General features: G+C 36.0%; 1 protein-coding gene across 2 annotated transcripts in view; it reads right to left on the bottom strand.

Annotated features, from left to right (window-relative positions):
• Window positions 1–270: 270 nt before the first annotated feature.
• Window positions 271–16,488, bottom strand: part of kairos — a 525,872-nt gene continuing 509,654 nt past the window's right edge. Inside the window, exons 8-9 of one of the 2 annotated variants that reach the window (XM_073972378.1) lie at window positions 5,564–6,008; window positions 271–5,479 (exon numbers count right to left, since the gene is read on the bottom strand). In XM_073972378.1, coding sequence (XP_073828479.1) covers window positions 4,348–5,479; window positions 5,564–6,008 — 1,577 coding nt within the window. In that variant the 3' untranslated portion in view covers window positions 271–4,347. The remainder of the gene's footprint in view (window positions 5,480–5,563; window positions 6,009–16,488) is intronic. The other variant, XM_073972379.1, reaches the window with a different exon arrangement.

Here is a 16,488-nt window from a genome sequence, read left to right as displayed (position 1 = left end):
ATAGAACGGTACCTCCCGATGTTCGTTATTTTGAAGGTTGTAGCCTCAATATTTCACCGAAACGGCTGAAATTTGGTGGTTAGTCTTCATTTGGTGTATAAAACATTCCATATGAAATTTGTCGGTATAGGTCTACGCCTTCATATAGCCCCCATAGAACGGTACCTCCCGATTTCGGTATTTTGAAGGTTGTGGCCTTAATATTCCACCGAAATGGCTGAAATTTGGTGGTTAGTCTTCATTTGGTACATTCAACATTCCATATTTTCGTTTTTTTTTAGGTTGTGGCCTCAATATTTCACCGAAATGGCTGAAATTTGGTGGTTAGTCTTCATTTGGTGTATAAAACATTCCATATGAAATTTGTCGGTATAGGTCTACGCCTTCATATAGCCCCCATAGAACGGTACCTCCCGATTTCGGTATTTTGAAGGTTGTGGCCTTAATATTCCACCGAAATGGCTGAAATTTGGTGCTACATCTTTATTTGGTGTATAAAACATTCCATATGAAATATGTCGGTATAAGTCACACGCAATCTTATAGTCCCCATAGGACAATATCTCCCAATTTTCGGTATTTTTGAAGGTTTTAGCTATACTTTACTACCAAAATGCATGAAATTTGATATTTCGTCCTCTTTTGGGATGCAAAACTTTCTCCCAGAAATTTATCTGTATCGGTCCACGCTTTAATGTACACCCACGGAACGGTACATCCCAATTTTCGGTGTTTTGGCACATAGTGTTCGTTGTGGGTATACAACTTTCCACCAGAAATTAGTCCGTATAGGTCAAAGTCTTCAGTTAGCCTCATTATTCCACCGAAGTGGTTGAAATTTGGTATTTAATCTTTTTCCGGGCTACAAAAATTTCCCTCAGAAATTTGTCGGTATATGTACATGTTTTGGGGGGGTACCCCCATAGAACGGTATATCCCAATTTTCGGTATATTGAAGGTTTTAGCCTCATTATAACACGGAGATGGCTGCAAGATGGTACTTAGTCTTCGTTGAGAGTATAAAACTTTCCACCTAAAATTTGTCCGTATAGGTACATATAGCTCGTTCTCCACCAAAAAAGCTGATATTTGGTATTAAGTTTTTGATAGAGGTATGAAACATTCCAGCCGAAATGTGCCGGTATAAGACGACGTCCTCAAATACCCCATAGGACCGTACCTTCCGATTTACGGTATTTTGAAAGTTGTGGCCTCAATATACCACCGATATGACTGAAATTTAGTATTTTCATTGTCATGTGTGTATAAAATATTGCAGAAGAGAATTATCAGTATAAGCCCTTTTCTTCAAATAACCCCCATAGAAGCGTACTTCCCGATTTTCAGTATTTTAAGGTTGTGTCATCAATATCCCATCGAAACGGATGAAATTTACTATTTACAGCCTGTTCATGTATGTCGACCGAAAGGTTTTTTGCGCTTCGGAAGTGGAAAAAAGTCATTTTCTGTTCATGTAAACGCCTTCGAAACGAAAATCTATGCGACCGACAAGCCATACGAAGTAACAATTAAACGTTTACTTTTCCATTAAATTTGGGTTTATGTATTTCGAAAGGACTGTCTCTTATAGAAAGAGAATGTCAAAATCACTCACTTGCTTTGTAGCTGCCGTGTAGAACGTAAACTCGTGAATAACACCGAAAATCTTAAAACAAATTTATGCAACACATTCTTGAAACAAAATAAAAATTTTAAAGACACGTTTTAATGGCGGTTTCATTCATTATTTTGAAGAAATCAATAAAATAAAATAATTCAAAATACCGACACATTTTATTTTCAAACAAATCACACATATTCCAATATTTGTATGTATATGTGGATTTTGTTTTCATTTCTCATTTGCCTCTCATTTATGGAACATAGTACAAATGTACATTCAAATTAGTAGTATTTCGCATAGGATACGTAAGGCAGTCGCACGATAGTTTGCGAAATACATGAACGCCTTTTTAGACGGAAGTGTGTGACTGTTTTCCTTTCGTACAGGTTTCCGTGCGACATACATGAACAGGCGGTTAATCTCCGTTGGTGATATAAAACTTCCCACCTGAAAATTTCCGGTATTGTTCTATGTTTTTATATACCCCCCCATTGAAAGATCCCTCCCAATTTTCGGTATTTTGAAAGTTTTAGCCACAATATGAATAACTGAGATTTGGTATTTAGTCTTCGCTGGAGTTACGAAACTTTCCTCCAGAAATTTATCGGTACAGGTTAACGTTTTATACAGCATCCAAAGAACGGCGCTCCCAATGTTGTTAAATATCCAAATCTAGGTTTATGTCTAGTCGGTTTTGCCCAATTTTATGTACTTCGCTCAATTCGGAAAATTGTAAATGTCGCCCCATATTAACTGTTTTGAAGGGAGTATTATCAGTTGAGATATATGTACCTACTACTCCTGCAATAAAATGAAGTGTTTAGTACTTTCATAAACGAAATAAAACTAATTGTTCCTATTCACTTCAATACAGTTAGTGGTGGAGGGTATAAAAAGTTCGGCCTGGCCGAACTTAACGCTTTTCTTATGTGCATGTGAAAACTATTTTTATAAACAAAATTTTTTTTGTCCCATATATGAGCTTAGTCTATAACCACTAGAAGGTGAAAAATAAGCACTCTAATAATAGAACATTTTAGAACAATTGAGTAGGAATTTGTTTTCAATTTAAATACAATTCATATTTTTATTTTATTTTCCTCTCTGCTGGATTTGATCTGATTTGTAGCCGAACACACTGTGTTGCGCATATGAACAATAAGGGTTGCTTAAACGCATGTAGACGGTGAGCGTTGAACACACAAGGATTTGCAGTCGGACACACACGCTATGTGTCACCGTATTCATTGCTTAGTATGTGGTGAAGTAAGAACTTTTAGCTTGTTACATGACTTTGTAATGGGTTACCTAAAGACTAATGGATTCAAATTTTTGCTGGGATGATACCAATAATTATAATGTTGACCTCCTCAGATTCGCCATCAAATTTTGATTCAAAACTAATGTTTGTGTAATTTTATGACGGGTAATTTTATGACATGTTTGTGTAATTTTATGACATGTGTTTTGAAAAAAAAAATTGGGTTACATTTAAACATTTTTAAATTTGTTGTATATTCCGCGAATACTGAGTAACATTTTACAAATCAGAAATAAAACCGCCATAACTTTTTTCCGTAACAACCAAAAATAGGCTGGCGGGGGGATTCGTACTGGAGAATATTTTTTATTCTTAACCAATGTACCAAAAATCTTTAATGCAGCGCGAAAAGTAAAATTTAGATATTTTCGTAATTGAATATGAAGAAATTGGCAACATTTCCCATATACCCTCGTTAGTCAAAAGATTGAGGATATAAAAAAAAAAAAACATATTACTACAAGTTTTTATTTTTTTAAACGTGATTCAATAGCGTAACCAACTACATAAAAATATATATAAAAATATTACTACCAGAGTTTTTAATTTTTTTTTAACCGTGATTCAATAGCGTTACCAACTACACATTGTGCTGAGTACAATGTACAGGTAAAATAACATAAAAATATTGAACGATGGTTAAATCCCTCAGGATTAATTTCCTGAGTAATTCCCATGAAAAGGTGTTCCTACACGTAGTGCCGTCATATGTTCGACACGTCATTTGAACGTCGTGATGAAAATAATTCACATATCATGGATCTAAACATAAAATCGGGATGCATTCATGGATTCGCGGGAAATGTACCTTTTCAATTTCAACGAAAAATTTTTAATCCTTGAACTTCTTTATAGAACTCCGACAATAATATGGTGTTATTTATAACGAGTCGAAAATGAAGCCAAATCAATATACCCTTCTACACATCCTGATTATATTATATGTATGTATATAATCCTCAGTGTACATTTAACACAACACATATATTAAAATGCTCTTTAAAACTACACACACACATACATGTAAATAAATAGTTCAATTTATTTTTATATTGCAATAACCATTCTTAATTAATATTTGTTTGTGTACGTGATTTAGTAAAATATTAGTTTTTGAATATGAAAAATAGTTGTTTTGCTTGTTTTTATAATTCTTCATTTATATTCTAAAAATTAGTATGTATATGTTTTTGTTGTTTTGCTAAAGCTTTCAAACTTGCCAAATTATTGCCAGGCCATATCAATTAAAAAATATGTGAAATAGAATTCAAAATAAAAAATACTTAACATAAAATTAAACTTACCATTTCTTATGGACAATGAAGGCAATAAGTTTTCCAAACGTAAAACAGGAAAAAAAAACATAAGATTATTTTAATTTAAAAAAGGAATTCCCCGGTAATTATTTAACAAACAGATCCTTAAGGGTTGAGCAAAGTGAAGCATCACAGGTATCTTTGGTGTCGTCTTCGTCACCTTTGCCAAACCAATTGAGTGTAGAACGCACGGCATTGGCAGCCTGGGCTTGGGTGCGACTACGTCTCGAGGAACCATTATCTTTGGGTACTGCACCACTTTTACTGGTCTTGCTGCTACTGCTGGATGTAGCAGCTGCACTGCTGCCACTGCCACCCGAAGGTCCAGAAGCGGAATTCTTGCGCAGAAACCCTTCTATTGCCGAACCAATTACTGTGGCATCTACTATGGTGCCTTTTGTATGATCTGTCCAACTTTTTTGCTTGCTGCGTGGCACCAGTTTGGGTTTACTCTCACGCAATACATCTTTGGCTTGTAGTTTCTCCAGGACATCTTTCGACAAAGCCATAGCTGTACTTTTACTACGTATACTCTTTTTGCGCGCCATGGGTTCATGGCGATTAGCAAACCATCCAGACAAAGCAGCTGAACTATTATCCTGAGCATCACTTACCAATTGCTTAGCATTGTTGAGTATGGAAACATCGAAACTATTGGATCGGGTCGAACGGCCAGCGTTGGGATCCAACAGATTCGAACTACTGTGCGAGGGTGCCTGTAGCGTAGTCTTGGTTTTTGTTGCCGATGATGAGGGTGGTGGTGTGGGCTTGTCTTCACACTTGTGTATTTCAATAGCCGACGAGGTTAGATTACTGAAAATGGAACCAATATCAGTACGTCCTCCCAAAAATCCCGTACTTTTCTTTCGTCTGGTTGACGAACGATTACTGGTGGGTTGGGTAATGCATGGTGACATAACGGCGGGATGTTCGGAGGGTCGTCGGTAGCTTGGTGTTGGCGATGGTGTGGGCTGGGCTGAAACGCTTTCAGAATATCGCCGATTAGTATAACGCTGTGGCGTTGTACCACCCACTTCATTTAGCGTTTCCACTTCGCACACTTTTTCACTGCTTGTGGTCCAAAGTTTCATTCGTGCTTTGCGTGATTGTACAATATCATCCATGATGTCCAATTGTAAGTTGTGTATACTGCCTATAGGATCTGTTGATGGTGGCCCAGTGGAGGTGTTGCTCTCCCGGCGTGAACCTATTAAACGACTGGTGAGATGGAAAAAAGGTTGAGATATTAAAAATTGGCATTAAAGCCCATAATAAACCAACCAACCCCCTTCCCCAACTCACTTGTTTGGTAAGGCTGCAACTGATTCCCGTCTGGCACGGCCAAATATGGTTGTTGGCACTTTGGAAATTGTAACCACAGAGTGACGACGTCCCGATGGTGCCGGAGCCTGTGATAGTGTGGCCAGAAAGGCTGCTTCCTTTGGTGATGGTCCCGAACCTTCGCCTCCCCGCTCTGACAGACGCCTGACCTGACTTGCTGTAATACCTTCGGTGACTTGTTGTGAGGGTAAGGAGTGTTTGCGACTTTCTCGTGGATCTCGCCATGGTGACAGCAAGTAGGGGTTAACAGGTGAATCAATATCTAGGCTGGCTTTATTCGATGGTGTTTCAGAACTTTCTTGATCATCTTCTTCGACAATTTGTGATTCATCGACAACAATTAGCGGTTCCTGTTTGGCCATTGACCCAAAGCGGGATATGGAGGAACGACGAATACGAAAAGTATCTGTAAGGAAGGAAAAAAGAAAAATTGGTGAGGAAAATGTATTAGAAACACAGTAAAAATATAAATCCAATAAGCAATCGCGGATAATTCACCAGATCTAGGGGAAATATCTTAGGGTAAATTGTTGTCTATGATAGGATTGCCAAAGTGAGTTTCTATGCGAACATTAAAATTTATGGTCGGAACCACCGTGAACTGAAGTGGTAAACACACCCGCCTTACACTCAGAAGGTCTGCGGTGTAATCCCTGAGAAGAACATCAACATTTTCGGCGGTGGCAAGTCCCTTCAGGGTAATGTTGGCTTCCATTCAGCGTACGTAAATATACTTTAAATAACATTTCCAATCGTTTCGTATTTCCCATAGGAACAATACAAAACGAAACATAACCCACGTTGGCCGAGCTCGCTGTTTAGTTTTGTTTTGTTTACATTCGTGTGTGCGAACAAAACGAAAAGCGAAAAGTACTCAACTCCACAAGAGCAGATAGAAAACGGAATAGTACTAAACACATGAGAATAAATCAAAAACGTTTGGTGGTTGATAAAATTCACTGTGGTATGCTGATGCTAACTTATAGGGTTGTTAAGCAATCACATGTGTGTGTATCTGAGTGTGTCATTGACAATATGCACGGCAAACGTTTCCCAAAAATACTTGTTTCGTTGATGAATGAAACAACTCGGCAAAGCATAGCCGAAGTTACATTTCAGCAATCGTACGGTCTCCATCTTTTTGCATTAAAAAGTTTGTGTTTTTGTTTTGGTTGTGAGAATGAAATGATGCAGAGAAGCTGAAAAGTTTGTGGCTTTATGTGACTGGTATGGGAATCGTTTTGTTTGTTTCCGTTCATTGCTTCCATTTCCTGACTATTTCAGCCATGTAAAACTTCTCTACAAGTGGTGTCTTAAGACACGCCGCACTGTGGGACAAAATACAGATCTAGCGTGCAGAAAATAAAATTCGATGTTTTATTGCATGTTTATCCATAGTTATGACAAGAATAGCCTCCGATTGATAATTTGAAGTAAAATTTAATCATATATGTATTTGGTAAATATTTATGTTTTTGTTATTTTTTGGTATAGCTCCGATAGGACGGTACCTCCCGATGTTCGATATTTTGAAGATTTACATATGCCAAATTACCCAATCGAAATGACTACAATTTTGTATTTAGACTACATTGGGGTTATGCTTACATTGATGTAGGAATTGTCGGTATAGGTCTACGTTTTCATATAGCCCCCAAAGAACAGTACCTCCGGATTTTGATAATTTTGAAGGTTTTAGCTACATTTTAGCTACGTGGTGCATACCATTGCACCACGGTGCCACCGTGGTGCAATGGTATGCACGCCCGCCTTGCACGCAGAAGGTCGGGGGTTCGATTCCCCGGCCAAGCAACATCAAACATTTTTCAACGGTGGCAAAATACCCCTCAGTAATGTTGGCGACATTTCCTGAGTATTTCAGCCTTGAAAAACTTCTCCATAAGTGATGTCTTAAGACACGCCGTTCGGACTCGGCGATAAATAGTAGGTCCCATATCATTGAGCTAAATATGAATCGGGGTGCACTCATTGATATGAGAGAAGTCTCCCTTGTCCCGTATGGGATGTTGTGGAACAATGTTGTTTTTATCCAATGGAAATAGCTGAAATTTGTCATTTAGTCTTCCTTGGGGGAGAGAATTGTCGATACATGTTCACGTTTTTTGATATAGCCCCCCATCGAACGGCACCGCCCAATGTGTCATGCCATGATAATAAATAATGATATATGAACGCGAACCTCTTGACGGTGAAAGCAGCCGAGATATCGATGGATTGAACACATGACTAAAGATATCGAAAATCATAATATTATGGGATAATCACAGATATGTAGAAATAATAATTTAAGGTCAACCCTTAATTTTTGTAATATGAACAATTCCAAGGATATGTACGAACAGAAATATTTCCCTCTCAACCCTATCAAATCAATGCAAATACTAAGAATTATAATTGTACATTGAATAGCGACACAGGTACGTTCATTTTTTTGTATTCAAAAACAAATCGCATTTTCATTCTATAGTATTTTTATTTCGTTTTATATAGAATTAACAGAAAATATCTACATATCTATAGAATATGATATTTTGTTCAAAATTCAGGATGCATGCAATCATTTGATATCCTTTTATACTCACTTTACTCTTCACTGCAAATCGTCGATAAACGAGACAAACATTCATAAAGGCCTTACATAAAAAGGGTGTGTGAGTGTGCAAAAAACATCAATATATAAATCATATCAATCATATTGGAAAAATGTTGATTTCCATAACAATCAAAGTGTATAGAGAGAATTGAAGTATTTTTGTTCACAAAAGAGTTATACATTCACATGGAGATGTAACGTGTTGGAAATGTATTTAGAGTAGAGTGGAATTTTTGCATAGGAGAGGAAAACTGTAAATCAATAACTGAATTTAATAACTTGTTTGAAAAATTTCGATTTTGTGTTATACGTATGTATATATTTGAGTTTGTTAACCATTTAAGTGTTGTGCATTAGGGTTATAACTTCTCTACATTTGTTTTGCAAATATTAAAAAATATTAGAGTATAGAAAAATATTAAGAAACGTGTTATCAAATTTCCCCTGCCCTTAAAAAAGTTTCCGCACCGATTGCATACACGTTTTTTATTACAGTTTTACACGAATTTTTTCTTATATTATTTTGTTTTAAAAGTTGTATTAAGAATGAATCTAAAATAATTTAAAAATAGCATTAGACGACTTTTACCGCTGTGCTGACGAAGATATAACCTCAGTCTCTGAAAAAAATAATAAATAAATAAATAAAATATATTGTTTTGTATCACGAGTTTGCTTCAGATCAGATCAGAGACGTGTCCCCACACTGCACTTTTCCCAAATTTTGTGTGTGAGGTACCTGCAGGTCGGGACCGATATAGTTCATATTCGAACCCTACTTATGTCTAGAAGAAATAATATAATATTCAAAGTTGGGACCAAATCGATTGCTCCCTTCAAGAGTTATCGCCCGCACCATTTTACATAAAATTTGTGAACTCTTGCGGGGAGTGGGTCCATATGGCTCATTTTCTATTTTAAACTAATATCGAGAAAAATATTACAAACTTCAAAATTTGATTGCACCAGCCAGACAGACGGATAGACAGGGCTAAATTGTCTGAAACGAATTTCCGCCAAACATACTTGGAGTTTAAAACCATTATTTCGATTAAACACATATTTGGTCGTATCAAAGTGTATAAACCATCGTCAGCCTAAAGGCTGAGGTATAAAATGACTAATACTTCGAGATATTGCATTGGTTTTTACCAACGGTGGTACACAAACTTCAGACCCAGTACAGAATTGTAATTTGCATCAATTAAAAAAACTGGAAATTTCTTTATCATGATTTGGAAATGATTGCGATATTTTCTAGCATGCGGTAAATGTAGTTATTAGCAACCAAACAAAAACGATAAAATAACCCACTTATATGTTCGACAATAGAAGTACTGTTATTTAACCGATATATTGCTACGATATGCATCAACGGATAGGTCAAGAGTTAGTTTTCAAGTTTCGCTATCCTAATTTGTCGGAAAATGCCCCCAAGTATTCAAAATATCGAACAAGAACTAAAATTGAATATTTGTCCACACAAAAATTAGGGTAAATTTCACCCGCTAACTACTATCCTTTTATTATTCAAGGCGATTGGCATTCTCCTTGACCAAAACTCTTACCTTCTGCAAAAATGTTTCAGTATTGAGCTATAACTGCGATATCTAGCGTGATTATACCCTTAGCATTTATGCTAACGAGGGTATATACACTTTCATACTGGCAAAATGTGCCTAATCGAAATAATGGTTTTAGACCCCAAGTATGTTTGAACGAATTGTGTTTCAGACAATTTGGAGTCGATTTAGCAATGTCCGTCCGTCTGTCTGTCTGGCTGGCTGGTGCGCACGAACGGATGAACCGATTTGGTTCAAAATTTGGCCTTCGAAATATTTTGTCCAAGCTTAGTTTAAGTTCGAAGTTCGTTATATCGGTCCACTCCTTCCGGTACCTTCCCCACAAAAGTTCAAAAATGTTCGAAAAATTTGTGCGCCCGATTACACTTGAAGGGAGTAACCGATTTGGTCCATACTTCGCACATCGTAAAATTATTACCAGACTCAGATGAGGTTTTAATATGGACTCTATCAATCCACTCCTTCGGTTACCTCCCACACAAAATTTTGGAAAAGTTCAGTTCAGGACCTGCTCTCGAATCGCTTTGATTTTTGTTGTAGCAACATGTATTCACTGCCCTTCATACGACGGATTAAGTTTCATCAGGAGCAAGCCCATACTTCCTGAGAAAATATCCTGAAAGTTGCAAAAAAACCTTGACACCGTGTGTAGTGGTTGAATTGCAAGGTAACTCTCGAACGGATAAACCGATTTGGTCCAAAATTTGGCCTTCGTAATATTTTGTCCAAGCATAGTTAAAGTTCGAAGATGGGCCATATCGGTCCACTCCTTCAGGTACCTCCCCCACAAAAGTTCAAAAATTGAAGGGTGTGACCGAAAGTGACCGAAAGCATGGAACACTTTACACATCATAAAATTTCTAACATATATAGATCAGGTTCGAATATGGACTCTATTTGTCCACTCCTTCGGGTAACTTCCAAACAAAATTTCGGATAAGTTCACTTTAAGACCTGCTCTCGGGCCACTTTAATTTTTGTTGAAATAACTTGCATTCGCTGCTTCAAATACGACGGCAAAAGTTTTTTTCAGGGGCAAGTCCATACTTCTTGAGAAAACAGCCCGAAAAGTGTAGAAACCCCCTATGTCACCATATGTAGTGGCTGGAGAACACGAAAACTCTGATCAGCCGATTTGGTCTAAAATTTAGCCTTCGTCATATTTTTTCGAACTTATTTTCAGTTCGAAGATAGGCAATGCAGGTTCCCAACTATCGGCACTTTCCCCCAATATTTAAAAAATTCAATAAATATGTATATCTCTTGAACGGGACAACCATTTTGGACCAAACTTTGCATCTCCTAATATTTTGTTCAAATTTAGTTTAACTTCTAAAATGGCCCATACCGGTCCTTTTCTTCGGGTACTCCCCCCACAAAAGTTCAACATTTGTGTCTAAGTGCAGTTTAAGGTCTGTTCGAAGATCCTAATTAAATGTTGTGGTTCTGTTTTCAGCGATATTATGTGTTCCGTGGACAAGTCCATGCTTCCTGGCATACTAGTCCAAATAAAAATGACTAGTGGGCTCGATATGTATCGAAAAGATATGACTCCAAAAATAAGATCAGCTTCCATAATGGACTATGTCGGTCTATTTTTTTAAGTACCTCCTCCGCAACAATTTTAAATTTTAAACCTAATCCACATTTTTGTCGGCTAATACGCCCATAATTTTGAAAATCCCCCTAAATACATACGTTTTTTTTGGAACAAAGTGTTTTATTTTGGACAGGCTGAGGGTATATCTCTGTCGACAAGGCCGACTGATACTTTTTTACTTGTTTTAAATATGTTATATCTTGATAACTGATGACCACGTCCACTCTTTTCAATACATTATACTTCCAAAACTACTGAACCGAATTTCATGACATTTTCAGAAAATGTGTAGGAATGTACCGTGGCACAGCACAGAGGGGAAACATAGGCCTAAAGTTGCTCAAAACTCAAAATAATCAAAAAATTGTTAATAAACAGCATATAACCATCCGCAACTTTGTAAAATTAACCAATCAAATGCTGGATTGATTGAACTCAGCCATACTGAATACAAAATATACATGTACGAATTCTAAGAAATTAGGTGAACATTAAAGTGATATTATTTCCGCGAAAATGTATATTTTGTTTGTACAGTCTGCGAACGGGATAGGCTTTTAAAATTTTCAGATTGTTTTTGCATTTTTACTCTTTACTAATGGTGGTTCATATCCTCTTTCGTGCATATTTTTTATGATAATTTTTTTTTAAGATAACTAAATTTTCTATATTGAAAAAGTCTATTTCCCCGTCGTTTCCCGACCATAGTTTCTTCTGATGTTTTATGCGCTTAAGTTTCAAATATCAGATTCAATCATAATAAATTGTGCATATTTGCGCCATTCCGAAAAAAATCTATTTTTCTCAACTTAGGCTCAAAACATGAAAATTTTAAGGCAAGATATTTTTTCAAAATGTAAAAAGATTTTGGTTTCTGCGTTCGGCAGGACTTCCTATTTTATTTGTTCTCTGTATTTGTTCTCGTATTCACCATAAAACCTAAATTTGTATATATGTTTGCGACATTCAGAAAAAAACGATTGTTTCTCAAGTAGAATATGAATAATGATTTCAAAAGTTTGAAGCAACGTTTTACAAAAACGTCTAAACATTAACTGTCAAACGCAAATGGAAACTACATGTATGTACATCTGAACCGATTTGATCTAAATCCTATAAACACAGTCCTAGTGAAAATTTAGGATACATTTTATCAAATGTAATGGTGATCTGAGGTATATTGTGGCTTTTGTGCAACTATAACAAAATGTGAAATAAAAAAAAATATATGTTGGGACTACAAATAAATCTGGACTGACTTGGACCAAATTAGGCATACTTTGACATCTGCTAAGTTTGGATGCGTTATTTAACTTTCCGGTTCTATCAAATGTATATAACGCTTTTTGTGTATGATTTATCTAAACTCGGATGTCAATATATATGGGAGCTGTATCTAAATCTGGACCGAAAATATGATTTGTGCCAAAGTTTACGTCGATCGGACTACAAATGAGCTTGTTAAGAGTTTTAATCAACTTTTAACATACATTTCCCCTCTGTGCGTGGTAAAAAGGCTATATATTTGTTGATGAATTTCGGAGGACCTATTGTTTTAAAATCGCTATATATGCTAAAATTATGGAAACTTATGATCTAACATTCGAACAGATTTTCATGAAATTTGAAATGTCCCATGATGCATGTAGGCATGAATTTCGAACGTGGTGCGGTACCCCCCATTACGAAGAACGAAAGATCTGGGAGGCAATTTGCGTTGACGATAAATATCGGCGTCGGGTAAACCATATCATGAAAATGTGCGATGATGAAACCACTAAAAAGTAGTATAAATAGGGTTACATGAAGATAAACGAAAGAATAGACAAGGGGAACTAATTACGACATTCGATTCGATTGAGTATTTGCTCTTAAATGAAAAAAATCGAAGTATGAAAACCTATTCACGCCAACAACATAAAAAACAAAAAACAAAACATTATTCCACAACATCCCATACGGGACAAGGGAGACTTCTCTCATATCAATGAGTGCACCCCGATTCATATTTAGCTCAATGATATGGGACCTACTGTTTATCGCCGAGTCCGAACGGCGTGTCTTAAGACACCACTTGTGGAGAAGTTTTCAAGGCTGAAATACTCAGGAAATGTCGCCAACATTACTGGCCGGGGAATCGGAACCACCGACCTTTTGAGTGCAAGGCGGGCGTGCATACCATTGCACCACGGTGGCACCCAACAACAACAAAGATTTAAATACATAAAGATTGGAAAACTCAATTGTTAACATTTGTCAATAGATGGAGTTAAGCTCTGTTGTTACGATATTATAACAACATTCTGTTAAGTAGTTAACCATTTCAGGCGCCAAGTTCATATTCAATGAATTGGAAACTGCTATGGAATACAATCCTGAGTCCAACTTTTTGCTTTCCTACAATTTGTATAAGCCGAATTCCGCTTTAATGGGATTTTTTATCATTAACATATCCCTGTTGTTGGTAAAATGTTTATATACATTGTTTCATAAACATTTGTGCATTATGCATCTTTTCCAGTCTTTACAGTTCTGTGTCTTTGCAACAACCGTACCTTTACTAAGTTAGGTGATTAGCAATTTGTTACAACAATGTCAAACAGTTTTACAAAAAAAAAAAAAAAAAAAAAAAAAAAATAATAATAATTTCGTACAGTTTTCTATCAATACTTCATTCCGAAATTATTACTCAAATTATTATTTAACGATTTACATTTTTCATTAATATTTTTTTTAGTTTTTGTTTTAAAATAAACACATTTTTTACCTTCTTTATGTTCTTTGAAGAACACATAGGTTTTCATAGTTCGACTTTTTCATTCACGAGCAAATACTCGATCGAATCGAATGGAGTAATAAGGCCCAACGCTTCATTGTAATAAATAAGTAAAGCGACAGACAGAAATTATTAAAGGCAATGAAGCAGACTCAGCGGTTTGATTACTGACATTTGTTAAATTCTAACTTAGTATATTTAAGTTAGGTGCTACCGTGGTGCAATGGTATGCACGCCCGCCTTGCACGCAGAAGGTTGGGGGTTCGATTCCACGGCCAAGCAACATCAAACATTTTTCAACGGTGGCAAAATAACCCTCAGTAATGTTGGCAGCATTTCCTGAATATTTCAGCCATGTAAAACTTCTGTACAAGTGGTGTCTTAAGACACGGCGTTCCGACTCGGCGAGAAACAGTAGGTCCCATATTATTGAGCTAAATATGAATCGTGGTGCACTCATTATGAGAGAAGTCTCCCTTGTCCCGTATGGGATGTTGTGGAACAATGTGTTTTATGTTATATTTAAACACACCTTTACTAATAAGACAATGAAAATTGAGATGAAATGTAATTCGTTATTCGATTCAATAACTTTGCATTGTCTTTCCTCATTATTAGCTCACGTCAAAACACTTATGGGCAATACATATGAACTTACATACATATTCATGTACATATGTAAATACATATGTGGTTAGCATCACAAAATATTCTTAAATATCATATTATAATCGCAATAAACACAACTTGTCAAACAGTCTTTCATAATGAATCCGTAACGACAACGATAATCCCACAAGTAATTCCACCACACAAAAAAGGAAAATTATTAGAATTACTTATTATTACTCCCTGAAGCGGCTCGTTTCAAAGCTAATAATACATAATCCTAATTTGAATAAAGACATAATGATATGGTTTCACACACGCACACACAATATTCTTTAAAACCAATTACGCAGTCAATTTGCAAATAAATTTCTATAATTTATCATTAGCAATTCAGTAAGGAATATTCTATAGAAGATTATTGTGTGATAATATAATTTTTAATATTTGGAAATTTGCATAAATATTCTTGGGTGAAATCATTTGCCGCATGAAGAAAACAACGCAATAAATTTTCTAACGAAGTATAGAAATCATTGCGATTTTTTGTGTTTTATTTGGGGCAATAGAAAATTGTCACGTTTCGCATGGCATAAGGTTTTTGCTGAAACGAAGGACGGAAAAAGAATGAAATTATGACAATATACTTCTGATTGTCTGCCATAATAAATATTCACTGTCTAAATTTGAAACAAAAAAGTCTTAAGATTTACATTATGTTGTAAAATTTTTATAATATAAATCTCCAAAGGAATGGTATGATGGTGTATACCATGAAAAATATTTCATGACGAGAAAATAGATAATCTTGGAATGTCCATTAGCATATTGAGGAATACTGCTTAACATAATGCTTGTCATGGGTTCATATGATCTCTAACAGTACTCTCTCTTTTTTCTTGCTTTACTTTACAAATTTGGAATAACGTGTTTTTTTGATTTCGTCTTGATTTCCAATATGTAGCTCGTATTCTCCATTCTAATGACATGACCTAACCAACGCATTTGTTGTATCTTAATACGTTTAACTACATTGATGTCGTTGTATAGGCATATTGCCCTTTAGGTCTCTCGAAGAATTTATCACTAAAACACACCAAGCATTGTCTTATATGCTTGCGCTTGGTATTTGTTTTGTAAACTTTTATTTTTGTTTTGTTTGTCGAGATGTGGCTTTGTTTTTAAACCGCGTACTTAAGCCAAAGTAGCATATGTTAACCAATATTATACTAATATTATTTCGAAACTAATGTTGTTTGTTGACATTTTCACTTTGGGATAATTTTGAACATTTTCCACAAATTTCATGAAAATCCGTTCAATGGTTTTGTAGATATATAATAATAATAATTGTTCCACAAACATGGGACAGGGAAGACTCCTCTCATATCAATGAGTACACCCCGATTCACGTTAGCTCAATGATATGGGACCTACAGTTTATGGCCGGGTCCAAACGCCGTGTCCTAAGACACCACTTGTAGAGAAGTTTTACATGGCTGAAATACACAGAAAATGTCGCCAATATTACTGAGGGGTATTTTGTCACCGTCGAAAATTTGAAGTTGCCTGGCCGTGGAATCGAAACCACGACCTTCATCATGCAAGGGGGGGGGGGGGTGTTCACACCATTGTACCACGGTTGTGCACGGTTTTGTAGATATAACATATTTAAAAAGTACGTAAAATCGAAGACGCAACCAC

This window comes from Musca autumnalis, unplaced genomic scaffold (assembly GCF_047663935.1).
Source record: "Musca autumnalis isolate F117 unplaced genomic scaffold, ASM4766393v1 scaffold_3, whole genome shotgun sequence".
Classification (NCBI taxonomy): Eukaryota; Metazoa; Arthropoda; class Insecta; order Diptera; family Muscidae; genus Musca; species Musca autumnalis.
This window is presented reverse-complemented; position numbering and strand designations above follow the sequence as displayed.